Below are 27984 nucleotides of genomic sequence, written 5' to 3' on the forward strand. Positions count from 1 at the left end.
GCCCGGAGCTCGGCCTCAGAGGGCTTCGCTCCGTCCGGGGAGCGCACCGTCTGCCGGGGGCACCGAGGACTGGCCCAGCGCCGCCCGCCCGGCCCGGGGTCGCCCGAGGTGGGCGTCCAGCTGCCCCGCGGGACCGACGGGGGACGTGCGTGCCGCCGCCCGGCCCCCCAGGTAGGCCGCGCCGCCCCGGCCCCGCGCCTCCGCCCCGCGCCCGTCCGGGGCCCTGCGGCGGGGACTCGCCTCCGGGGACCCGGGCACCCGGGCACCCGGGGGAAGGGGCCTCGGAGCCCCGCGGGCGGGGACGCGGGAGCGGACGGCAGGGTCGGGCTCAGTGTCCGCGGCCCGCGGTGTCCCCGCGTGCGGGCGAGGCCGGGCCTGAGGTGTCCCCGTGTGCGTGAGGCCGGGCCTGAGGTGTCCCCGCGTGCGGGCGAGGTCGGGCCTGAGGTGTCCCCGTGTGCGTGAGGCCGGGCCTGAGGTGTCCCCGCGTGCGGGCGAGGCCGGGCCTGAGGTGTCCCCGTGTGCGTGAGGCCGGGCCTGAGGTGTCCCCGCGTGCGGGCGAGGCCGGGCCTGAGGTGTCCCCGTGTGCGTGAGGCCAGGCCTGAGGTGTCCCCGCGTGCGGGCGAGGCCGGGCCTGAGGTGTCCCCGTGTGCGTGAGGCCGGGCCTGAGGTGTCCCCGCGTGCGGGCGAGGCTGGGCCTGAGGTGTCCCCGTGTGCGTGAGGCCGGGCCTGAGGTGTCCCCGCGTGCGGGCGAGGTCGGGCCTGAGGTGTCCCCGTGTGCGTGAGGCCTGGCCCGCGGTGTCCCCGTGTGCTGACGAGACCTGGCCTGCCGTGCAGGTGCGTTCTGAGCCCCCTGCATGGAGAGACGGGTGCATCCCTTGGGGAGGGAGGTGGGGTGGGTGGGAAGAGGGGAGTCCCTCCTCGACCTTTGATCGACTTCACGGGGAGGAGGGGAGGAGGGAGGGGGCCACCCCGCCGCCGCCAACTGTCCAGATGCCTGTTCTTTGTAAGTGTGGAGCACGTGTCATTGCATACATGCCCGAGTCCCTGGTGCCAGTATATTTGGGCAGAATATATGACATATTATATGCACACATATAAACATCATTATGCATATATATTAATTTATATGTAAATATCCAATATAGTAATATAGTGTATAATAATATACGTACCTACACATATATAGTATATAATTACGTATACACATAATTACTAACTATATATAAATTAAATTATATATAAATTATAATTTATAAGATTAATGTTCAATATCAATACATTATAATGCATGATGTGTATATATAATACACATTAATAAACTTTATATTTAATATCAGTCTCATTAACACCATCACCATACTGATACCTGCCATCCATGTATTACCACTATTTACATAGTATACGTAAAATCTCATAGGTACAAATATATATTTATAATTTTATATTACCTTGTGTAATATATTTAAAATATTATTGTATACCAATGTATATGTATTACATTTATATGTTTGATGTATTTTATATTTGTATAATTTACATACAGTAATTATATATTTAAATACAATTATACATGACATACATAATTAGTCCTACTGTTCACATGTGACAGTTTTATTCAGTCTTTCAGAGAATAATAATTATTTTATTATGAATTCCAAAATCTCTTCTAGCATACTGCTGATATGGAATTGAGAAAAGCATTTAACTACCTTAAGACACACTTGCCTTATTTCTCAAGAGAATCCTATCTCATTCATAATGTTAAGGACTCAATGGAACAATAGATACAAGACACAGTGCATAGTGCCTGATAGACAGTGAAAGGTAAAATTTAGCCCTAAGTATTATTGTATTTATGATGAAAATTCTTATTCGTATTCTTTTAGTTGTATTGCTTAGTTTTCTTTTGGCAAAATTGAAGCAATTTCTACTTCTGCTAGCAGTGTATGAGGATGCCAGCCTTTTGGTATTTCAATAGGGGATGACAAAATCAGAATGTTTCTTATCGTGTGTCTTCCTGGTTGGAGGAAACGTCATTAGAAGCCCTAACCATGCTTCCACGTGGGTCTCGCTGGTCAGACTGTGTGGCTGTCCCGGGCCTGAACCACCTGCAGCTCAGGGAGCAGGACAGGCACGATTACCTATAACCAGTAGGATCCTTCCTGCCTCTCTCTTCCCGTCCAGATGAGGCTGAGGTTCTGAGGTCTCTCCTTGTAGGGCATGTGAGCATTCTGAAGAAGGTGAAGGAACTGCAGTGGTCACACCTGCATCTCGGGAGGGCTCTTGAGCTGTTTTCATGGTCCAGGTGAGAGAGAAGCCAGGGTCCTGCCAGTGGAAGTGATGGTTAAAGAATCCCTGCAGAGTGTGGACTTGGAGTCACAGAGTTTGGGGACCACTTGGATGTGAGGAGAGGCCAAAAGAGAAGGAAGCCAGATGAGGGCCAGATCTCTGTTTTTGACATTGCGGAAGGTCATGGTGACATTCAGCTACATGAAAAAGAGAAGTTTTGGGAGAATGAGGTTAGCTTAGTTTGGACCATATAAAGTTTGAATTGTCTTTGGATGTCCAAATGGAGGTACCCAACACGTGGTGTGCCTATGAGCTACCACACCAGAGCCCGATCTGGGCTTGTGACACAGGTATTTGGTAGTCGTTGTCCATAAAAATAGGTGAAACCATTCAAGTGGATGAGATTGTTCAGGAAAATGCCACATAGGAAGCGGTAAATACAGTGACATAAATTGTAAAAGTATATAAAGCCATGACCACTCTTCTTTTTTAAATAACTCTAGACATTTTTAGAGATTTGATAGATTGAACAGGTTAAACGTTATATGTTCCTCTCAAAACGTTCATAATTCAACCTCTCTATAAAATGTAATATTTTGTTTTTTCCGTTTTCCTAAATATAGCTCATCATGGTTCCTGAGCAGAGTGGGGCATATTTTTTCTGTTTATGCTTTTCTGTGACTGTTTCCCTGTACTCGGGTTTTCACTTATTTTGATTAAATAATATAGGTTTTAGCCTTCTTGTTGCATCTAGAATGTGCCAACCTTATCCTGTCTTCAAGATTTTGAAGTGGTTTCTGATGTAGAGACTTTTCCTCCAGAGATTTGCAGAGTTAATTCTCTTTCCTACTTTAGGTCTTCACTCAAGTAACACCTTCTCAATCAGGCCTCCTCTGATTACCTTTTTAAAATTGCAGCCCTGCCCAGGATTTCCAAATAATCCTTCACCAGCTATATAGTATTTTCATCTTTCCTTCCCAAAGCCCTTGTCAGCTTATAGCAAATGGGCACATTTACCTTTATTATTTGTATTCACTGTGTCCTATCTCATCCTCCTACATTATGAGCTCCAACAAGGCAGGGAGTTTGTCTGTTTTATTTACTGGTATATTCCAAGGACTCTCAGCCCCCCCCCCCCCGACATATATCAGGCACTAAAGACATCATCACAGTGAATGAATAAGTAAAATAAGTCAGAATGTACAGCACATCACCTGGAACCAAACTGGCTTGAAGGAAATGTTTGTCAAAAGCCCTGAAACAAAGCAAACAAAGCATGTGGCAAAATCATTAATGAGATCGTCCAGTGGCGGGATGGCTGGGGTCTGACAGGGCATCTGATGGTACTGAGGAATCACTGTGAAAGTTTCAGTGTGACAACAGGATTGTGGTGGTGTTTGATAAAAGAATGCTTACCTTTTAGAAAAAATATACTGAAATATTTATCAATGGAATCACAGTCTTTGTGAGTTGCCTCACAGTATTGTGGGGGGAAAGATAGCAGGTGAGGTCTTGGCTGAGACACATGGGCCACAAGTTGGTGCTGGTTGTCACCGATGATGGGTACATGGGGCTTCATTGTGCTGTTGCCTCTACTTTTGTGAATGTTGGGTGCTTTTCAAAATAAAAAATAATAAAAGGCTAAAAATATTAAATAAATCACCTACCTTCTGATAGGATAAAGAGATGTTCTTGGGAATGTAAATTGTAGTCTTTCTTTGACTACTCAAAAACTTCATACCTCAGAGTGATTGTGAACCCTAGTTTGACTCTGTATAAATGTAGATTAACAGTTCTGTCTGAGGGGGTGGGTGTAGCATCGTAGGAAGAGAGGAGTCTTCACTAGCAAACCACAGTTCCTTAATCGCCAAAGTTTTGTGCATGACTGAAAACTAAAAGCCCTTCTGAGAACTCCCTGGAGGTGTGCAGTTGAGCTCAAGCCCTTGTGGCCTTCAGGAAAGGGCAGTGAGGCGCTACAGCCCTGGGAAGGAGGGTGCATTGCAGTCAGAAGTCACAGAGCATCAAAAACCTACCTGAAACGGGCACTGAAGGCACACTCTCGAAAGAGGTCACTCTGTTTTTTACAATAAAATGTTTAGGTTTTATAAAGGGGAGTTACTTGTCTAGAAGAGTATTGAGAATCGCTAAATGGTCACAGTGTTTCTTCACAGCAGTAAACCAGCAAAATCTTCTTTTTGTTAATTGATGCTTTCTCTGTTCGGGTGCTTACACACTCCTGCTGGTCTTCAGCCCTCACTCTGCCTTCTTTTTGTTTTCATCTCTCTGCAGTGGTCCGCCGTGCAGTTACAGCCCTGACGGACCATCCCAAATTATTTCCTCTTGTCAGATTCCAGTTGTCTGCCTTCCCCTCCTTACGTCTCCTCCCACCCCTGACATGCTCTGTATTTCCTCTGTGTTTTGCCTTTGCATCTCCTTTGTACTGTCTGTGTGTCTGTTTACTTATGTTGGGCATAATTATATCTTCATTTTAGCAGCTATGGCTAATTTTTTAATCTTTCTGTGACAAATGTAAAAAATGGGCTTATTACATAAATGGGCTTTCTTACTTTAAAGAGATTGTTTGGATCTGAAAATGAATCACCAAGAAGTAGTATCTGGGTAGATTTGAAATCAATTATTTATTTATTTAAATTGACAATGGATAATAGAAACTGATAATAATGCTGTCAATGTTTAAAATATATTGTAATGTTTTTAAATGCAAAGAACTTTCCTTCTGATGCTTTTCCTAGTTTTATTTTATTTTATTCTTAAGGGGATCTTGATATTCCGAGTAGACAACAGGCGTTGGAATTGGCAGCATGATCCACCATTGGCGACAGCATTTCCACCTTCTTTTGCAGCTGCCAAGTATATCCTCGGTTGGTTTGCAGTTGTTTCTTCTGCATGTTCCAGACAGATTGAGACAGTGGTTTACGGCAGAAGACAGACCACTTCTTACTGCAGAAGAAGAGCCAGGAAGACCTTTAGTCCCTGAGTAGAAGGTACACCTGCAAACTGAAGTGTGAGGAGGGGAGGGTTCTAGGACACACGTTTCTACCTGGAGGAAAGAAGCTGGAGGACAGGTCTGGGCATTGCTCCTTCACATGCACTGACTTGCCTTTTCATCCAGTGGCCCAGCTGCCGTCAGACCGCTCCCTCTTTTTCTTACATGTTTTTGACATTGCTAATTTAAGCAAAATAACTTTGGTAAGCCTCAAAATGAAACAGCAAGGGGACGGACAAAGTGTGTGTTCTACACGCACCAATGTCTTTATTATTTTACTCCTTTATATGGATCTTCAGCTTACACTTGTCAGGTGTCTTCTATTCCACCAGGCATTTTCCTTTGTACTAGTAATAGAGCAGTGAAACGGGAGAAGTGATTCTTGTTCTCACATCACTTGTATTCAGTGAGGAAAATCTGACCATACAAAAATGAATGATAAGGTGGTTTCAGAAAGTGATAAGTGTTTAAAACAGAATAAAACAATAATGGACCACAATAGTGGATTGCCTGGAGGATGGAGTTGATAAAATGCACCCAGAAAGGCATTCTGAGGGTATAGCATTTGAATGATGAGAAAGAAATAGAAAAGCACGTTTCCGTGTGAGGGAATTATAGGCATTACAATAGCAGGAGCAAAGTCCCTTGCTTAGTTTATTTGAAGAAGAGAAAGACGTGTGGGGCTGGAGCATATTGGGGAAAAATAATTTTGATAAGAAATGAGGTGACAATTACTTAAGCAGGATGAAGGTCATTTTCAGCTTGCAGGTCATAGTAAGCGTTCAGATTCATGTATCTAATGATGCAGTTGCCATATGTCAGCTCCCTTCAGAATCTATATGCTCATCTTCTTTTAAAATGCTTAGCATTTCACTTTTCCACCTCCTCTTTCCTCTTACCCATTTAGGTAAGGGATCGGGGGAGGGTTCAGGGGGAAAGACCCTGTGGATACTCAGTTGTAGTGTTAGTTTATTATAAAGTAATAGAGAAATCTCTCCATTTCTTCATTGCTCAGTCAGCTCAGAAAGAAAGAGAAGTTATTTTTTCTTCCCAAATTTAGATAATGACCCACCTAACTCAATGGACAAAGAAACCTTCCTTCATCAAGGGCTGTGTCAGTCAGAGGAGAAATCACTCTGTAGACATTCTAAATGGTCATTTCAGTTGTGTCTAAAATGCAAAGTGGATTAGAGGGCTGAAAAGTAGCCATTGTGTCCAGACCATTATTTCCTCCAGATAACTTACATTATAGCAAAGTTAATTTAGTAGGACACTCTCTGGTGGTAGAGCTGATGCGCAAAATAAAATGTCCCTCCAGAGGAAAAGCCACCTACGCCAGGAGTTAGGAAGCAGACAGTTAATAGCTTCACTTTGGACTTAGCTGTGTGTTGAGAGTTTGCATAGGGTCAAGGTTTATTTTACCTCTCAAAAATAATTCAACTCTGCTTAATAATGGGTGGATTCTATTAAATAAGATAGTCTTTTAATGTCATCATATTATATTTATTTATATTTGCCTGTTGAGGCCATTCCTAGCTAAGAATGATGTCAGTATTTTTAGATTAGAATTTGGTGATCATGCTCCTGTTTACTGCAACAGAATGACATAGACAATGTACCCTCTTGATCAGGTAGCTTAAATATGTTATTTGAAGGGGAGAATGGGAAAGAAAATCAGCATTGATACCGGGTGAACATTATTTTTTAAGTAGGAAAAGAAGAGAAGAGTATTGCCTTAACCAAGTTAAAGTTTGTCTGAACTCAAAAGTCCATGTGGTATTTCCTAGTAAAGCACTAAGCCTCAGTCCCGTGAAAATCAGAAGGAAAAGAAGCATGTCCCCAGTCAGTACGACACCAACAGAGCTGTGAGCTTTTTGAGCTGTGAGTCATGAGAAGGAAAGTCAGTGAGGACTTGAGCCTACTGTTTTCATCTCCTTCTTATCTCCCCAAATGCCACTGGGATGATGTAAGTAGCATTTTAGAAAACTCTCCAGGGCTGCCAGCCATCCCAGGGTACCGTCAATGCATCAGAAACTGAGAAATAACTGAGAGAGACAACCAAATGTGATCAGATTGAAAGAATGATGTAGGCTTTGGGCAAGATTACAGATGACTGCGGTTATGGAACAAATGGATCCTAGAGAAAAATCTTTGAAATATTTCTCTTCTTGAAAAGGGTAGGGCAGTTTCCTAAAATACCCCCGTTTTCAAGGAAAAAAGTCTGTGAACTGAAGCTTGGGGAGTGGGCCCTCTGCATTGGTCGGCTGGGTGGGTGCAGGGTTTCCCGGAGGTCAGTGCTGTTACGTCAGTCCTAACAGGGTACTGACTCGGGTTTGCCACAATATCAGTTTGTTAAGGCTGAAACGGAGCACTATGATGAAGAAGGGAGGGGTTTTCACAGCTGTAGCTTTGGATGGTAGCAGAGACATGTTCTCAATTGAGATGGTAGGAAAACGGCAGAAGATGGTCAAGAAGGGAAGACACCACGAGTACAAGGTAATGGAATCAGTAACATTATTTGGACCCTCAAGGACTGAAGGGATTGGAATCGCCCATGTGAACAAAGAATTATTTTCTTGCCTTGTCAAAGAGAACAATCTGGATAATTTATAAATCATAGTTTTTAAAAGCCCTCAGAGATCTGAGTTCTCAATGAAAGTTAATTAAATTGTAAAGTCATAAGGACCTCCTATAAGAGAGGGGGAGTGACCTCACCAAGATGGATGTAGATTGTTTGTCTTACAGTCTTTCAGGCACCCCTCAGAGGTCCTACGTTTATTCTTAGAAGAACATGCTGACTTCAGTTTCCAGGCTACCTTCAGTTTCTTCTGAAGTTTTACAGACCCTTCTCTTTAAAGGCCTGGAAAATGACAAAATGAGTCACACTTCTTGTTACCCTCCTGTGAAATAACACAAATGAAGAAAAGGAGCAACTTCCACTCTTTTGTGCTACAAATTACTGACTGAGCCTACATACATTTCACCAGAAGCTGTGTCACTGGGTCAGGGAAGGACAACATCGCCTGTGAGCAGGAACCACATTTTCTTCCGGGTGAGAATTCATTTACTCACCAATAATTTTAACCTTCAAAATAATGGTTTGGGGTTACTCCAGCACACTGTCACACATGGGGCACGGGTGATTGTAGGCAGTGAACATGATAAATCCAGTGAAGTTTCCTGGGAGATACATTTCCATGGACAGATGTATATATGTCTCCACGAAAACTTATGACCTCCCCATTGCCCTTACTCCCCTCTGCCCCCGCTCTTAATAGTCACAATTCTACTCAATATTTCTGTGAGTTTGACTTTTTTCGAGTTCACACATGAGTGAGATCTTGCAGTCTTTCTCTTTCTCTAGCTGATGTATATCACTTAGCGTGACGTCCCCACATTCATTCATGTTGCTGCAAATACGGATGTGTATCAGATCACATTGTGCGCCCCGAAGATATGTGCATTTTGTCAGCCACACCTCAGTAAAGCTGGAAAAAAAAGTTGTTTAAAAAAGCCTTATGCCCTTATTTTAGTTACAGCATTACCGTCTCTGATGGCATGTGGCTTCTTGAAAGTCGTGCTGCTATTAGTTCGCTTGGTTTGACGTTAATCACTCCAGTGCTTTTCTGAATTCTCTGACAGATTTTAGTCATTTCTCTCCACTTGCTCAGTACATGTGGTGTTTTTGGATGGTCTGTCACTTGCCTTCTCTTCTCTTTTTTTCTTCTTTTATTCGCTCTTATTCCCTCATCTGCGTTTTTCCATTTTCTCATTTTCTCAATTTTGTCTTCTGTTTTCATACTGTTTGCTCCCCCTACTTACTCCTGACGATTTAGACACTTCGAGGATGATGATATGACCCCTGCAACAATTTCTCATCTGATTCTCAGGCCCCTATTTTTAACATTACCCATCCACCTGAGAGATACATAGGTTCCTAAAACTCAAGATGTTGAACGTGGACCTAATTTTGTTCCTGTCTGAACCTCAAAAACAAAGATAGATGAATTCAAACGTTCTCCTTACCATGTTTCCTCTCTCGGTAAATGTCCTTTTCCTTTATTCTGAAACCCAGTGCATTCATTTATCCATCAGATATGGTTAGTTAATTGTAGCTCCTCCATGTTCCTTTCACATGTCACCATCTCTACAACCAGAGTTACTGTGCAGTTGTAATATGTCACAGGTGAATTCCAAGGATCATTTGCTTCTCGGCTGCCCCTCAAGTCCATCTTCTTCATTGCCTAAAGAGATGTTTCTAAACTCAAATAAGTTTGTCTATTCCATTGTGAGAACCAGACACTGCATAATGTTCCTCCTACCTTAGCCTATGCCACTGGGGCCCCCCACAGGCTCACTTCTAGATCACAGGCATGGTCATGTCACCTGACATCACTCTGTGCTGAACACGTGGTCTGCCTCGGTACACCATGCTCATGACCTCTTGGCTTCTTTACTCATGTTGTTTCATTTGTCCGAAGTTCCCTCCACTCTCTTCTCTACCCTCACATTCACTTTGCAAATTGTTTTTCATTTATAAACAGAATCATGATTTCTTTCATAAAATCTGTATTGTGTTGTAGGGTTTTTTCGTTGTTATTTAAACTTTAACTAATCTCACAAAAAGAATTAATTCTCTTTCTCTGTAACCTCATGTTTCCAAATAGCCATGCTTTAATTTTTCACTTATTTTGATATAATCTTTTGTCCCATTTTGTCTCATCCCATAAAATGTTAGGACCCTTGTGAGCAGCCACATGGCTTACTTGTGCTTTAGATCTAGAGCTCTGGAAAAATGCCTGGAAGATGATGTATGTCGGATAGATGACTTATAACTTTATTTGAAACAGAATAAACATATTTTCAAATGAGCATTTAGGGTTGAGAAGTTAGAGGCAAAACTACAAACTGGCAGCCTATTCCTCAGAGAACTCAGAACGAGGGATCAAAGTGAAAGACGAGGACATTGAAGCAAAGAAAGGAACAGGTGGGCTGTGAGAGCTGGAGCCACCAGAGGGGAAGAAGCATGTGGACCACCCGAGTCTCAGAGCTCCTCCCTGGCCAGGGGGCGTGATGACTGGAGCCCCCCACGGGAGCCTGACTGTTGTCAGTGGCTACTCCCATCAGGAGGAAATGAATCCACACCGCTTGGCTCAGCCTGTGCTTAGAGCCGTCAGTAAATTTAGTAGAGGATAAAAAACAGCAACACATCAGCAACACAGAGGCTTCATATTGGAAGCGCCATTAAAGCAGGAGATTCTTCTCTGTTTTAGTCCGAGTCTTAGACAGTCTTAGTTGAGACCACACCGCCCAGTGTGAAGTTTAGAGCAGAGCCTGACAGCTAGCATATTCTCAACAAATCCTTTAATGAAGAAAGAGAATATTTCCAAGTGCAAACATCAACATGGTTTTGTCTGATATGTGTCTTCATAATATGTTTGGTCCCACTGATACCAGCTAGTCCAGCATGACCTGCAAACTGTTTGAACTCTTTCTACGTGATTGACGGTGAGCCTCTGCAGCCCTGACTTGTGACTTCCACACGCAGGCATGAATCCTTAATTGTGGAATGTGAAGTGATTCTGTGGACCTCTGACATCTCGTCTAAAAACAATGACTTTGAACCTGGTAACTTTTCATGACAGTCATAGCACTAAGGGTTTATGATCATAGAGTGTCACCTTGTGTGCTGCTGTCTCTCTCTCCCAGCCCAGTTGTCCCCTTCCTACAGAAGCCGTGCGTTACTGTTCCAGCGTGGGATTGCCTCCCAACGTCCTCACCTGGTGGGACGCAGTTTCTGTCGGGGTATCTGTCCTCTGTGACTGCTGTTCAGCACGGGGGTCCCTTCCTGGAATGTGGGCCAGCCCTTGGTTTTCTCAATCACCCCTCCCTGGGGGCCGTGATTCTCTTTCTGAGACCCTGTTCTGGGTCTGTGTCGTTCCCACAGAGCGGCCCAGGGGCCAGTTTGGATGAGACAAGTCTGGTTTAGGCCTCAGTTCCGATACAGTTATGACTGCTTCTTTCCCTTTCCACAAGTGTCTTGTCTGGATAAAAGCAGATGCTCACCTGCTTCTACAACTGTGGGCAGGCCTCTCCCGTAATGAGAGTTGTGCACATCATGCTGATTTCTCAGCCCGTTCGGGAGACAAATGCCCATGTGACCGAATTCCCCAAGTCACACCCTTGGCGCTGGTTCCTCTCTGCTGACCTGCTGAGTAGCTGTAGTGACAGATGCTGGCGTAACCCAGCCCTTCCAGCTCCATCTGCCTGCAGGTAAGTCGCTGGCCTCACTCAGGTGTCATAGCATGCACAGTAAGGGTGAAGCAGAACGTGACCTCGTCGGAGACGGTTTGGCTAACGGCAGAGGAATGTTCTTCCCTGTCTTCCCTCATTACAATCCTACTGGAGCTCTTGGTATTCGGTTTATGAATCCATGAGACTGATTCTAGGGTCCTGTCTGAGCTGCTCGACAGCCTTGTGAACTGCAGACCCACATAATCAGCCACCACCTTACCTGGGGATAGGAGAGTCATCAAGAGGAGAGTGGAGAGCAGCACGTGGAGTCTCGTGGATGAGCACCAGGTGAACGGGAGAGGCATCAGCATGACTGCAGCCCGGAGTCTCTGAGCATGGCTGGTCCGTGGCCTTTTATGATGCTCCCTGGGCCTGCGGTTTGTTCATGGTTAGTAGAGCCTAACAGAAGAGAATAACTCAGCCTTCCACAGGAAATCTCCAGGGACAAAGTACACAGCGTGGTGGCAACTCACTGGATGAGAAAGCAGAAGTCAGTGCCATGCATTTCCCACAGGTTCAGGACATCCTTGTTATCAGCTGTGTTCCCTAATGGAAAGACCCGTGTGGCAGGGGACTGATGACTGGAGCCCTTAGCCAGGGAACACCTGAAGCCTGTGCTCAAGTGCATGCGTGAGCCAGTGAGCTCGGAAGCGGATTCCTCCCACCCCCCACAGCCCAGCCTTCAGATGAATCTGTCTGTCTGTCTGCCTGTCTGTCTCTATTGGTAATAAACATAGTGAGGAATTGAGCAGAAACAATGACAAGGTTTCATTACAGATCCTCCCTCAAGTCATCAGGAGCTACACAGTCACAAGGGCAGAAAGCAAACAGATACCCAAGTAGAGTTTTTGCTCGTTTATTTGTTTCATCTCATTGCTTTATCCAAAGCTTCAGATAATGGTTTACAGCCATCTGATTGTGAGATACGAGTTCAGGAAGAGAAGCCAGCCCACCACTTGTTTGGATGTGAACATAGATGAATCTGCTGCATCTGCTGATTCACTTGCGAGCGTGCCCTGTCACTTTTGGTTAATGCCTCCCTCCCCTAAGCCAAGGGTGACCTGCCTCATTGCCCTCCTGCCAACAGCAACCTTCACTCTGGCAACAGTACCACTAGCCATTTAAAGCTATTGCCTGCTGTTTTAAAACTTTTTTTTCCTAATTGTTATTGTAATTCATTTTATACCATTACTGTGCTATTTATTTTTCACATTGGTTGCAATGTAAAAAGAAATATAATCCCCCTGAGATATTTTGCATACAGTTACATATATATACATACCAGTGTGTTGTATGTTAAGTAATTAGGAAATTGACATTTAAAGTACTTGATACCATATTAAAATCTTTGGTGATATTGAAATAGATATCTAAAAGGATCTTGGTGGTATTTGGTGGAATTTGTCAGGGTTATTTGAATATTCTGGTAACTCAGTTTTTTATTTGTAATAATAAAATATAGGCCCAGTTACATAAAAATTATACATTTTATCGTATTTTTAGAAACACTTTTAAGTTTTGATAAGGAAGAATTTCTGTATTTCCCTATGTGTTATTAGGTCTCATTTTTCGCTTAACATTTTTGTGGAAGGTTTTCCCTTTTCCCTCCATCCCCCTTCTCTTAGGTCACGGATGCACCATGTGTTCTGCCTGGTGGTGGTTCGATTTTCAGTGCTAATTTTAAATTAATTATCTTCCTCAGTTCTGTTGTTTATTAGTTGCCAAGTGCTGCTTAACAAATTACCACAAAACGGAGGCCTAAGGTAGCAAAACAGCTCCTAAGTGTCTTGGTGTGTCTGTGGGTCAGAGTCCTGCTGCCCTGGGTCTGTCCCACGGCCGCAGGCATCCCGAGGGTCAGGGCCAAATGGCGTGCTTCCTGATTCAGTCCCGTGACTGTGGCAGGATTCTGCTCCTCGGGCTGGTGGACACTCAGCTCTTATCCGTGTGGGCCTTCCCCAGGGTGTCTCACAATGTGGCAGTGGGTTCTGTCAGAGCAAATGAGGGAAAGGGCAAGAGAAGGGTGAGCAGGATGGGAATCATAGTCACTGAAAGTCTAATGCCAGCTAATGACAGCCCATGGCCGGTTCCCATGTTATGTCCGTGAGAAGCAACCACCCAAGGCGAGCGGAGTGCCAGGGCCCGAGTCCAGGGGGAGGGCTTCCTGGGCACCGGACCAGAAGCTACCACAAGGTGGGTTCATAGCTTTTCAGTGAATTTTTTTCTCTTTATTAAAAAATATCATGATCAAATACCAAAAAATGATTCATGTTTAAATTTGACTAATTTAGGGGGCTAGAATTTCCAGAACAATTTTAAGTAATAGTAGCTAACAGAAAATCCTTATTTTAAAACTAGCTTTTTAAAAATTATGCTTTAAAAAAAGCATCAGCTGTTTACAATGTGCTGACTTCTGGTGTATAGCATAGTGATTCAGATATATGTGTGTGTATATATATATTCTTTTCATATTCTTTTTCCTCATAGGCCATTACAAGATATTGAATATAGTTCACTGTGCTGTACAGTAGGATCTTGTTATTTATCTATTCTATGTATAGTAGTTAGTATTGGCAAATCTTGAACTCCCAATTTAACCCTCCACACCCCCTCCTTCCACCCTGGCAACCGTAAGTTTGTATTCTATGTCTGTGAGTCTATTTCTGTTTTGAAAATAAGTTCATTTGTCTCATTTTTTGAGATTCCATATATGAGTGATATCATATGGTATTTTTCTTTCTCTTTGTGGCTTACTTCACTTAGAGTGTCAATCTCCAGGTCCATCTATGTTGGTGCAGATGGCATTATTTAATTCTTTTTTATGGCTGAGTAGTATTTCATTGTATAAATATCCAGTCCTTCAAGCTGCTTTATCCAGTCATCTTGTCGAAAGACATTTAGGTTGCTTCCATGTCATGGCTATTGTAAATAGTGCTGCTATGAACATTGGGGTATATGTATCTTTTTGAAGTAGAGTTCCCTCTGCATATATGCCCAGCAGTGGGATTGCTGGATCATAGGATAAGTCTGTTTTCAATTTTTGAAGAAATCTCCATGCTGTTTTTGATAATGACTGCACCAAATTACATTCCCACCAGCAGTGTGGGAGAGTTCCCTTTTCTCCACACCCTCTCCACCATTTATGGTTTGTGGATTTTCAGTGATGGCCATTCTGACTGGTGATCCCTCATTCTAGTTTTGATTTGCATTTCTCTGTAATTAGCCATATTGATCATCTTTTCATGTGCCTATTGGCCACGTTTATGACCTCATTGGAAAAATGTTTGTTTAGGTCTTCTGCCCATTTGGGGATTTGGGTTGTTTGTTTTTTTGTTATTAAGTTTGTATGACTTGTTTGTATTTTCTGGAAATTAAGCTCTTGTCAGTAGCAACATTTGCAAATATTTTCTCCCATTCTGTAGGTTGCCTTTTAATTTTAATTGTGGTTTCCTTTGCTGTGCAAAAGCTTGTAACTTTAATTAGGCCCCATTTGGTTATTGTTGCTTTTATTTCTGTTTGTCTCAGTAGTGCCCTGGGAGAACATTGCTAAGATTTATGTCAGAGAATGTTTTGCCTATGTTTTCTTCTATAAGCCATTTTGAGTTTATTTTTGTGTATGGTGTGAGGGATTGATCTAACTTCATTGATTTACATGTGACTGTCCAGCTTTCCCAGTGCAATTTTCTGAAGAGGCTGTCTCTTCTCCATTGTATATTTTTCCTCTTTTGTCAAAGATTAATTGACCAATTGACTGTACGTTTATTTCTGGGCTCTCTATTCATTCCATTGATCCATATGTCTTTTTTTCCCCCCAGTACAATGCTGTTTTGAATACTGTAGCTCTGTAGTATTGTCTGAAGTCTGAGAGGATTATTTCTCCAGCTTCATGCTTTTTCTTCAGTATTGCTTGGGCAATTCTGAGTCTTTTGTGATTCCATGTAAATTTTAGGATTATTTGTTCTAGTTCTGTGAAAAAGGGGTATAGTGGGAAAATATATCGACATAATAAAAACTATTCATGACAAACCCACAGCCAACATAATACTCAAGGGTGAAAGTTGAACACCTACCACTAAAATCTGGAACAAGACAAGGATGTCCATTTTCACCATTTCTATTCAACATAGAATTGGAAGTCCTAGCCATAGCAATCAGACAAGAAAAAGAAAGGAGATCCAAATTGCAAGAGAAGAGGTAAAACTGTCACTATATACAGATGACATGATACTGTATATAGAAAACCCTTAAGACTCCACACAAAAACCACTAGAGCAGATAAACAAATTTGGCAAGGTAGCAGAATACAAGATTAGTATACAGAAATCTGTTGCATTTCTTCACACTAACAGTGAAATATCAGAAAAGTAAAGTAAGAAAACAATCCCTTTTATAATCACATCAAAAAATAAAATCCTTAGGAATAAACTTGACCAAGGAGGTGAAAGACTTACAGGCAGAGAACTATATTATACTATAGTTACTGATTAAGGGAATTAAAGATGATTTTAAGAAATGAAAAGCTGTCCCAACCTCCGGGATTGGAAGAATTAATATTGTTAAAATGGCCATACTACTTAAAGCAATTCACAGACTTGATGTGATCCACAGTAAAACTACTTGTTTATTTCAGCATTGTGCATGGTGCTGATAGTTGCTTTCAAGTATATTTTCAGCAAGGCACATGCACACATATTATTTATTCATATGCATAAAGAAAAAATCTTACATCTTAGTCTTTTGTTGTTGTTGTTAAAACAGTTTTTTTTGCATTTCAGTCTCTTTTAGATTAATACTGCGTCTTTAAGAGTTCTTGCCCTGCCCCTGCTGTTCCCCAGAATTGTAACTTCTGTTTGCGAGTGGAGGGGCGTGGTGATGATCTTTTGTTATTGGAAGAGAGGAAAACATGGAAATCACATTTACGTTGATACACTATACAACACAATCATTTTCAGAATTATCATACAATTTAGTTAAATAAAATTTTACATTTTACATTGTCTTATGTAATAATGTTTTTGACATGCAGGTGTTTCATGTGATCGTGTTGTAAACTCTTTTATAATTTCTTTGACACATTTTAAGTCATCTAAGGAAACAGTGTTCCATGGAAGAATACACAGAGCAGTGTGGAACTGGCAAAGAACTAAGATTCCTTTGGGCAATGGGATCTGATGCTAATGGGGCCAGAGGTTGGTTAGGCACTGAAAAAGATGGAGAAGCAAAAACTGGAGGGAAATGATATGGAAGAATGAAAAAGGTTAACAAGTACGCTGGAATGTCTAAGAATTACTTTCCTAGGCTGCGTGCCCGTGAAGTTAAAGCACACCATTCTAAAGGGCAGCGCTGGGAGTGGGCAGATGGCTCAGACCTGTTCAGGGTTTTCCTGGGAGAACTATAACGCTCTTGAGGCATTTATCCTCTTCTGCTCCTTCTGGTTCTTATCACTGTGTCAGAACCTGCAGCAGAGTTTTTCAGCCTGAGCCCTGTTGACACTTAGGGCCAGATAATTTTCCGTCTTGAATGTCATTCCTGTCCATTGTCTGAATAAACCCAGGGGACAGTTTGGGTTGTCTGGACGTGTCTGGAACAGAGCCAGACAGGGTTCCTTGTCAGTCAGTAGCAGGGCCCATGTTTTACACTTTGGACCCTAAGAGAGGATGATGCAGACTTTTCTGCACAGCTGGACCTCCTCCAGATTTTTATCTGCCCCTGTGTTGGTGCCAAGGCCTCAGAGGTACAGGAAAGTCGTGGGGGTGGAAGCTGTGGTTACTCTGGAAGGCCCTGTTCTGGGTGGAGAAATCTAGCAAATTCTTGTAAGTGAATTCGATCATGACCTTCAGGCTTGATGAGAAGAACACACAGGCTATTAGAAGGCAGGTAGAGGGAGCAGTACAAGCAGAAGACAGCAACAGAGTTGATATTTGGGTTTTAAAATTTTTATTTTAAGTCAGACTTACACACAGTAGAATTTTATTCAGTAAAATTCAGTGTACATTTCTATGAGTTTTGAAAAATGCATGTAGTTGTATAATCAGTGCCGCAATCCCTGTGCAGAGCAGTTCTGTTACCTGCAGGTTCCCCCTCAAACGCTTTTGCCATCAGCGTCTCCCATTCCCAGCCCCTCATCACTGCTTACCTTTCTGTCCCTATAGTTTGCCTTTCCTTCTTCCTTATCTGTTGCTTCTTACGTCAGCTTTGGTGCTTTGTTGCTTTCAAAGAATTTGCCCATTTTCATTGACCTGCTGAATTTATGGACATGAAGTTATCCCTAATAATGCCTGGTTGTTCACCTGATATCTGTGGGATCTGATGTGTAACTGAATTAAGCCAAACTTCAACTAAAACCAAACACAACTGGGCCTTCAGTTAAAATGCCAGAAGTCAGTTTATTATTATTCTCAATTAACAGAGAAAATACAACACCGATGTTAATTTGTTTTTAGTAAGTTCAATGTAAATGGAAAATTGGTATTGTTTGAATTTTCTCAGGGAACTACTAACCATTTTCAACTTGAAAGTTAAGAATGCTTTTTACATTTTTTTAGTGTGATAAATCAAGCAAACAAAAAAAACCCAAAAAACATTCAAGATTCATGACAGAGGGTGTATATGACTGACAAAGCCTAAAATATTTATCATCTGACTTTTTACAGGAAAAATTTTCCAAGCCCAGCACCCGTTAAGCATTCAACAATAATTTACTGTAATCATAATGTTTATTATATATATTTTGTATATATTAAAGTATATCAAAAGGTTTGAGAAATCTTGAATTAATTCAATTCCAGGCTTTTAATAAGCTGATTTTTATTGTGGATGTCCAAGGGTTTGGATTTTGGCATCATGGATTCTCAAATGTGTATAACCATAATCTATGTTTTATGGCCTGCTGATTAACCTCTCCTGCAGCAGTAATACTTCTCAGAAAAAACTTAGGAAATTCTGTTGAAAACTTTAGCCAGGAATGTAAACAGTACAGTTAAGAGTGATCAACCATGAAGATAATTCACCAAAACTCTCCCAGCAACTATCAGGACACCTAATGGTGAGGGCCCGGTGGGCCCCTGGGCCGAGGATCCCAGCCCCGCCGCACTCAGCATTCGCTGGAGAACTTCACTCTGTGCAAAACACGTGGTGTTGCTTGTGAAATCTTCTCTGCCAGTGAGAGCACAGTCCTTACCAACGTCAGAGAGAGTCTCCTTTCTGTCCAGGCCGAAGCCGGTAGGAAGTGACCATGAGACTCAGTCTCCAGTGGTCTTCTGTTCTTCTCCAATCAGTCACTGGAGACTCCCTCTGCTGGCGTGGGCCACCTTCCTACGGGGCCTGCTTCCAGCCTCATTTTCCTGCAGCAAGTCAGTAAGAGCCTTCTCTGAGTCATTAGTGAGGTGCCGATGGAAAGTTCTCATGGAGCATCAACAGCAGTGGGACGACCTGAAAATCATGGCCTTATCCATCGAGACAGCAGTTTGTAACAGCTCACAGGATGGCGAGCCACAGATAGAAGCTGCCAGGAAGCCCCGATTCCTGTCCTCAAGAGGCTCATAATCTGGGGTGAATAGCTGACATTTTAATAAGTACCTGAAGTTCTGGTTTGGAAACCGTGTGACCAGGTCCCCGTGGGCTCCTTAGTCATTTCCAAGGGTGCCATGAAATAGTTAAAAATTCAAAGGACAGGCAGATATTGAACATTTCTACAGACTCAGCAAAAACTACTAGCTCAACATGCTTTGCCGTTTCACCATTAGACCTGCTACCTTCCTTCCAGTGACATCAGACCTTGCTCAGCTGAGATGAATCAAGAACCACCCAGGAAATCAGTGCAGAGCAGAAAATGAGGGTGGCAGTGTCCAACCTGATTCCAAGATTTGAGAAGTCGTTCAGTGCCGAGTAAGCACATACCTGCCATTAATCAGTAATTAGATTATTTAAAAGTTGAAAAGTATTAATTTTTCTTTCGATTTGTGTGTGTTATTTTTCACGTGGTTACTCTGTTGTCATAGGGCTCAGGTACTTAAGTTACTTAGACCTAGTAACCAAACTGTGAGGCATTTCTTTCGGTCCGGGTGCCATGAAAATAATTATGAGGCACTAGAGCTCCGTGAATTGAGACACTTCTGAACTGCAGCAGAATGAGTGAATATTTCCGTGGAGGGATAGTCATGTCTGTTAGAGTCACAAAGGAGAGAGGGATTGATCTGGCTGGTTAGATGGGTTTGGAGGGCCCCGGGGGAGGCTAAGGAGAGGTGAGACAACTGGACGATCCCGTGAGGGACGTGTGGGGTCTCACCAGGTGGATAAGGAGTGGTAAGAAAAGGTGACTCACTACACTCTGTTGGCAATCATGCCACTTTTGGCCTTTAGTTGGTTTTACCAAAGCATGATTTCTTTGATTCAGTTATTCTCTGAATGTGATGCTTCATTTCCAAGTGTGGCTGGCCCTTTCCAGAGTCATCATCCCCCACTCTCCCCAGATGCCTCCCGGTACCACGCACCAGCACTAAGGTGGGCAAGTGTCTTCATTCCCTTGAAAGGCACCCCCAGCCAAATTATTTTTGAGTCTGTTCACTGGTCCCCACAAACCTTCCGTTGTCTTGGTGGCTTGATCGCAGGTGGGGCTGAGAAGCAGTGTCATGAACCTGATTCACAGCCAAAGAGGAGTTACTTGAAGGTCCTCTTGCCTCCCAGAGCTGTTCAGATTCTAAAACACAGCTGAATTTCTCATCTACGGTATTTCATTCTCTGCGGAGAAAGCCAGGCTGAGAGGAGGGTTCGTTTTTGTCGGAGATTGTTCAGCTTACTCCCACAGAGGGTCACCTCTGCCCTGGACACTGTGTCCTTTGAACCAGCAGAGCTGGGTGAGAGTTACCCTCGCCGCCGTCTTCGGAAGGTATCCTACAGGCAGCCAAGGAGCAAAACGTCTCCAGAGGACTCACAGGGAGCTTGTGGCTTGTGATTCTTTTAACTCTAAAACGTTTCCTCAGTGTGTGATAGCATATTAATCCTGAGTAAGTTTGGTTGTGGAAACCCACGTGCTACATTGTGATTCTCAGGGCCTGTTCCTAACGAGCTCTTCTATTCCGAAGAAGAATAAAGTCGCAGCTGCAGGGATTGAACGGCGGGTTCTAGGATGACACTGGCAAGTGACCAGAGTTCTTGCTTGGCGTTCCCACAGTGCCCTCTCCCTCTTTCCTCTCCACTCCCGAGGACGGTGTGGGGCTGAGCATCGCTCTCGGGATAAATGCAAACACTTGCCCGAGGGCTTGTCGTACACAAATTCATTTCATCCTCGCAGTGATCAGTGAAGTGAATACTATGGTCATCCTCATTTTCCAGACTGGGATACTGAGGCACGAAAAGGTCACACCCCTGGCAGGTCTAACAGCTGAAATTCGAACGTGGGCTGTCTGGTCTGAAGCCCACATATGTCGTCACCTTGTCACTCTGCCCCTGCCCCTGCCCAGAACCTGAAAGCTACGCTGTGCTGTATAAGCCACTAGTCGCATGTGGCTGTTTAAATTAAAATTAATTAAAAATAAAATGAAACTTCCTTTTCTCAGGCGTACTAGCCACATTTTAAATGTTTGATACCAGACGTGGCCAGTGGCTAGCATGGTGGGCGATGCGGAAGTAGGGACTGTCCACCGTTGTAGGAGGCTTTATGGGACGTAGTTGCTCCAGAGTCTACAGTCGAGGCCTTCCCATTTAAACTGGCTGTTATTCTGTAATACTCCTTCCAGCACTTACTAAATAATGCATAAGCTAACTGCCAGCTTAAAATAGACCAATGTATTCGTGAAGGGTAATTACCCATTATGTTCCTTCTTCCAGAAAACATACCTGAGTTGTGATGCAAATGTTAATGCCCTCCCTCTAATGTAGCTAATGGAGATTGCCTCCTGCCCTGCTTGTGTACCTGGCCAGGCCTGCAGGTGGACCATGTTGTGGTGGCCTGTTACTGCTCAGGGGGGCAATCCGACATTTCAAGTGATGGCCCGACTAGGTCTCACCTAGACAAAGACACACACCTCATGTCAGTGCTTTTGAATTGAAAAATAAGAGACTCTTTGAAGTGTTATCAATGTTCCAGTTAATAATTTATTGAATAAAACACACTAGCTTCACTTATGGCGTATTTCATTGCAGTTATATTTTTCTATGGTTAATTATTTCAAATTGTATTTTGCATATGTGTCTAGGTTGAAACCAATAGTTCTTATGTGCATTGGTGTGTCTATGTCTAGGACAGCTTAAGTAATAAGTTAGAAGCCTAAAGGAAGACTGAAATCTCTATACAATCTCAAAGTCAGAAAGAAGGGAAAAGAACTGAGGCTTTGGGAGAAATCGTTTCTCAGAGATGCTAACCAAACTTCACACTTACTAATAAATTAATTGTTATTAATAAATAACAATTCCAACTCTCTCTATCACTCTAAAAAAGTCCTTCCCTTGATATCATTATTTTAATATATTATTAGAAGAGATTGTCTAATGCTAATGAAACATCGGTATTTAAGCTTCATTATCAATCCTGATGAAAATTTCTTTTAAGTATTTTCCTAATTTGCTTATTTAATTTCAGCTTTCATAGGAAGTCATGAGACATAACTTATTAAACAAACAAAGCTTTCGGTGTCAGAAAACAATGGTATTCATAGTAAAAATGTAAACTTTTACTAGAATTGGCTGTGGTTTCTTCTGAAATACCAAGCAGTTGTCTTCCCACATATTCTTTTAATACAAAAATCTATTTTGTTCCATTTTATTTATTTTAAACTGGTAATCTGCACATCTTATAATAAGGCTATCTGACCAAGTACAATGATTTATTTCCTTATGGTATTTTAGCAACAAGTGAACAGTAATAATATCAGTGGCCACCTTTTCTGGGCTTCAACATGTGTATACCAAGTGCTTTGTGTACACGATCTCATTTGGTCCTTACAACAAGCCCAGTAGTTAGTTTTTTTTATTTCACTCATTTATTGGAGAAGAATTTTAAGGCAAATGAAGGTAAATAAATAGTTCAAAGTCCCATGACTGGTAAGCAAAGCAACTACAGTTTGACCTTAACCACGACTCCCTCAGGAGCTGCACTCATGAACACCGTTGCGAGACTGTGTGATGTACTGGACGTGCAGGTGTGAACAGAGGTGGTTTTTGTCCTCAGGACGTGTATTGTCTTGTGGACAGCTGATACCCACATCGATACCAGGAGCAGGAGTCCTACGAGTATTAGAAGGGGGGATAACCTGCCTTCTTCTGATGCATCGACCATGGGCTTTATAGCTGAGGAATCAAATACCTTGAATTTTGTTCATGGGCCAGTTTGGCCTCCTTCAAAAGATTTTTTCCATCCTTGTGGGAGTCATGCCATATGACTTTCTTGCCCTTTAATTTTCTTGGCCATAAAGTAGATATTACCCAGAATTATTACTCTGGTGGAAATTATTCCAGCTAGAAAGTGGAATTATCTCATGGTGAATTTGGAAAGAACTACCAGAGCATGTTGAGTCTTTGGCTCTCTGTCTTCCACCAGTGAGCCTCCTTGCAGGGAGCCATCCCGCCAGAGCCAAGGTGGAGTAGAGCAAGGCCAGCCTCAGCTGGCACCGGCAGGACTGGGTGGGGAGTGAGCCTCGTGCTCAGGTGCAGTGGTAGCAGAACCACGGGACGAGCAGACCTTAACTCGTGTCTCCCAAGTAGGTCTCTCTTACTAATGAAAGTGCCTTTTGTTCAGAGGCAGTTGAGGAAGAAGGTTGATGTTCCCCTTTAAATAGTCAAACACTGCTTACTGCCATTTCATGCCCTTATTATTGTTCTCATATTTTAAAATTTTATCCTTATCTTTTTTTTAAGAAAGACATTTTGTTTAAACATCTTTAGGGGACAAGACTCATCTGTTACTTAATTTAGTCTTGTGGTTCTTAGGAGGCTGGCATGTGCATCAAGAAGAAGACTCCCAGGGATGGGACGTGAGGACATTTATTTCCAGCTGAGGGGGAAAAACAAGCTGAAGAGGGGTCTGTATAATTTACCCACAGGCTCTGGAGTTCTGAGTCGAACAAGAGTCTGTGAAATTCATCCGTGTGTTCTGGAGTTTGTATGGCTTACAGTTTGCTGTCATCAAGGAGATTTTGATTTGGGAACTGGCGTTGGGTAGGGGAAAAATGTCCACCACTTTCTGCAACACTTTTTTTCATCATTACATATACCAAGGGTGTCTTCTGTGGTGTCACATCCTCCATCACTGCAAAACCCTCTCAAAAAAAGACATTGTTTCTCCCCTGGAATAAGGCCAGTCCTTGCTGCACAGAAAGAGATTGGAAAACATCATTAATTCACCATCGAATTATTAGTAATGTACATAAAGCAATAAATTTACAGAAGAATGGCTTTGAGATAGAATAAATGAATCACTTATGCAAAAGAAGCGGCTTTTTGGAGGAGAGGTGCTAAGAGTGTGGGATTATGCACATCTTAGGGAGGGCAGGCTGATTTCTAGAAGCTTTTAGAGAGTTGTCCTTATTGGAGGCACTGCCTGTTGAAACGTGTGTGGCGGTCTGTTGTCACCATGACTGGGGAGATGTCCTTGGTATTCGTGGGTAAGGCTCAGAGTTGTTAAATTTCTCACCTGGTGAATTGTCTTGGCCCAAATGCCAGTAACACCTTCACTAAGAAAGACTTTCAAAGGAAGCATCCATCCTTCTGTCCCCTGATCTCTGTTTCTAGGGGTTTGACTGTTTCAGGTATCTCAAGTAAGTGGAGTCACGCAGCCTTTACCTTCTTTGACTGGCTTGTTTCACTTAACATCACGTCCTCCAGACTCGTCCTCCAGGTTAGCACTGAAGCAGTTTGTTGTGCACACTGTCTACCTGTCCCACATCTGTCATTGTGGACCCTGGTGCTTTCTGCCTGTGAATTATGCATCCTTCCAACGTTCGGCGATACCCTTTCCTCACCACCTTTGCCGGCTCTGTCTCGCACTTTGGTATCCTGCTTTAATGGAGTGTGAGTCATGGTGCCTAGAGTAGGAACTCCCTTTGGGACGCTAATGCAGAGGATGGCAGAGACTTGGGACAGGACACATTTTCAAGTCCAAGCATGATTATGACTTAGTTCACATAGAGCCAGAGCCGACTTAGCTATGACCTTTGGATCTCAGAAATGACCAGATTGAAAAGTTAGGCACTTTGACTTCCTCGTTTCTCGTGATCGTTATTTCTGCCCTCCATCTGTTTCCACACAGTTGCTGGTGGTTTCTCGGGCTTAATTCCATGCATTTACCTCAAAAGATGATTATTTCCAGATTAGAAAAGAAAGAAGCTACTCTAAACTTGAAACTCCTTCTCTGGTGGAACCAGGGAGAGAGACTCTGAAGGAAAAATAGTAGAAGTAGTGAAACAAAGGGAAAGACCTGTCAGGCTCGTAGGCTGCCTAGAACCTACAGAGAATCCTGCTTTCAGCACAAACCGGACCCCACTGGGTGCTCAGGGTCCTAGTCGTTACCGCTTCCCAGTGTACAGTCTGCTAGCCATGCCCCCTGCAGACTTGGCATTGGTGCCAAACAACCTTTACTTTGGCATAATTCCCTGAAATGCATGGCACATTTTCTCGTATAAACTAGTGCTCTCACATGGTAGCCTTCTTGCAGTTCCTTCAACACACTGGTTTCTTTTGAATCAGGAACATTGCCTTGGCTGCTTCCTTTGCCAGGAGTGTTGAGGGCTGCTTGCAAGGGATTCACTGAGTAACACTTAGCTTTCAGTTTTTGGCTCAGAAGGCGTACTCAGAAGGAACTCTTCTCTGATGTTGCAAACTGACAATGACCACATGCTTTGGACACTCATAATAATCTGTTCCTTTTCACTGTACTCATTAAAATTCATAATTATATACTGATTTGTAGTCATTTGACTAACGTCTGTCTTCGACACTGTGGGAAGACCCTCCTTCTTTTGTTTCCCGTTATATCTTGGGCATCTCATGCAGTCCATGTAAAGTAGGAAGTACTCAGTAAGCATTTGTCACCGTTGAACGCAGTGAAGTATCCATTGACCCCACACACATTTTCTATCTCTCATTCCTTCTAAACTTTCCTGGCTTCAGCCTGTTTTTGACTATCTGGCCCCCACGCTTGGATGTGCCATTGCATTCGTGGGAGTCCAGTCTTGTCGTTCCCATGTTAACGTCTCTTACTCTTCAGCCTAGGTCTCCGGGACTCCTGTTTTCCCATCAGTTGTTTCTGGCCTTCGCTCTGAGACAACTTTTCTTCCCAAATTGTTTCCAACCCTAAGACCAAACCGCGGCTCTGTCACTTCCCCCACCATAATGCTGGGTTTCAGCTAGGTCCTTACTTCCAGGAGAACAGTCCCCCCTTAGCCTTGAACAAAAACAAAACAAAACAAAACAAAACAAAACAAAACAAAACAAAACAGGCCCGTAACCTGGGGTATGACTTCCTGTGGAGATAGTCATTTATGTTGAGTTGAATTTAGCGTAGGTGTTGGAGGGCAAGCATTAGCAAAAAGAAAAATTCACTCATCAACTGTGCAGACATAGTTATCTTGAGGCGAGTGCTGTCAGCTGACTGAGAATTCATGGCAATTACCAGATTTTAAGGAACACAGATCAGAGAAATTTAAAGGCTAGCATCAATAGTAATGCCAGAATATGAGGCTGATTTGACATGCCTACCAGAAACACTGAGGAAGGACAGTGCAGAGGTAAGTGAATTAACATGTTTCGAGGACAATGTAACTTCCCAAAGAAGAAACGTAAAAAATCTCCTAGGGATCCTCAATATCATATTAGGATATTTTGAGGTATAAAGCCTGACAGAAATCAGGGTTACCATTCTATGGGCACACTCACACCTGTAGATCAGTGGAGATAACACTGACCCAGATTCAAAATACTTGGTCTACCTACAGTGTCGGCACCACCTGTGTGACCCTAGGGAAGTCATATTCTTTCTGTGGACATGGATTCTCTTATCTGTAAAAAAATCAAAGAATTAACCTTTAAGTTGCCTTCTAATTTTTAGTCACTAAAATCATGTAATTTTACATTAGCTGTCACTGCAATTGTGTCCCCCCAGGGCTGTGTCTTCTTCGATAGAACTGACAGCCAAATGAGAATTACATGAAGTCCTTCAAGAGGAGCAACTACAAGTCAGGCAGATCCCAAGGTATCCATAGATTAGACAAAGATCAAGCAAGTGAGTGTGTTGGATTGTATTTGAAAGAACCTTATAGGTGAATCAAAGCAGAGAGTTACTCAGACTTAATCTATGTTCAATGAGCACATTATGCCTTCCCCAAATTTCCTGCTGCCCACTGGTTTTTAATAACTTGATACAATCGTTTTTTTTGAGCTCCATTTTATGAGCCTAACTTCTATCCTTCACTAATATTTAGCACCAAATGACTCTACATTGCTTCCTTCCGCTAACCAGGTCTGCCACAGTAGCGGCTGTTCTCGCTCTCCTTTTCGGAGACTGGGGTGCTCGTGGAAGCTACTTGCCTCATACGCTGCACTGTAAGTCACGTGTCAGAGCTTCTCCACTTCCACCTCTACCTGAGCTCCTTTTTCTAATCATGGAGCTCTTGGATCTCATTTTCCGTTGATGAAAATCCTTGTCCTGCTTCACAGTTTTGGCCTCATCAGTTCTGAGAGTGATGGTCATGTTGGATTTCTGTGTCCCTAAGGGTGTGCACTAGACCCTGAATTAAGGTGGCCACAGTGTAATTGAGCATCCCAGGAGGTCTCCTGAGAAGCCTGTCTCTACAGTCGTTCATCATCTTACCTTCTGGGATTATAATGAAAGAGAGGAGGAGAACAGAAAGGAGTGAGCGGAGTCTCATGGTTGAACGCCCAGTACAGAAGTGCGTGATGAGAAGCAGCGGGACACAGGGCCTTTTATTTACTTCTAGGGACTGAGGTTCCTTGTGATCAGTGAAGCTTAACGAGGAAGAAAATAAAACAGCTTCTGCTGGAATATGTCCAAAGCCTAGAGTCTTTAAATTTGATGACAAATTAACCTAGTCATTGGAAACCAAATGGATAATCCTTTACTTTTTCTATGGGCTCTCAGAATTCCCAGAGGTCAGTATCTTTGGCCAATCTTTTGAAGGAGCCAAGAAGTGAGGTCACTGAGGGCAAAGTTCTACTTACCCAAGTCCTCTGGATTACAAGGGAACTCGTCCACACGAGGGGTAACATAACTGCCCAAGGACCATTTCTAAAAGAAAAAACAAGATGTTATGTTTTAAGCTACTCCTTAAAAAGAGAGGCTAGCATCACATATGGACTATGTTCTTAATAGCCTCTGTAAGGTTAAATACACTTGGTTCACTGAAATACACTGAAAACTAAAAGTTCCTCATCTGTTCTCAGTCCTT

At 43.0% G+C, this 27984-nt stretch overlaps 2 protein-coding genes and 1 long non-coding RNA gene across 3 annotated transcripts; 1 reads left to right on the forward strand and 2 right to left on the reverse strand.

Moving 5' to 3' along the window:
* On the forward strand, positions 1–27963 carry LOC140689615 (uncharacterized). Its single transcript, XR_012064653.1, has 4 exons — positions 1–171; positions 5154–5294; positions 26682–26771; positions 27039–27963. It is a non-coding gene; the product is annotated as an uncharacterized lncRNA (long non-coding RNA).
* On the reverse strand, positions 5045–11901 carry LOC116285667 (beta-defensin 109-like). Its single transcript, XM_072950618.1, has 2 exons — positions 11811–11901; positions 5045–5250 (listed from the first exon to the last, which is right to left on the reverse strand). Exons 1-2 carry the CDS (start codon positions 11899–11901, stop codon positions 5045–5047), a joined length of 297 nt encoding a protein of 98 aa, XP_072806719.1.
* Positions 23708–27447, reverse strand: LOC116285662 (beta-defensin 130B-like). Its single transcript, XM_031691321.1, has 2 exons — positions 27390–27447; positions 23708–23889 (listed from the first exon to the last, which is right to left on the reverse strand). The coding sequence occupies exons 1-2, from the start codon at positions 27445–27447 to the stop codon at positions 23708–23710; spliced, it is 240 nt and encodes a 79-aa protein (XP_031547181.1).
* Positions 27964–27984: the final 21 nt, after the last annotated feature.

The sequence above is a fragment of the Vicugna pacos genome, chromosome 26 (assembly GCF_048564905.1).
Source record: "Vicugna pacos chromosome 26, VicPac4, whole genome shotgun sequence".
NCBI classification, from domain to species: domain Eukaryota; kingdom Metazoa; phylum Chordata; class Mammalia; order Artiodactyla; family Camelidae; genus Vicugna; species Vicugna pacos.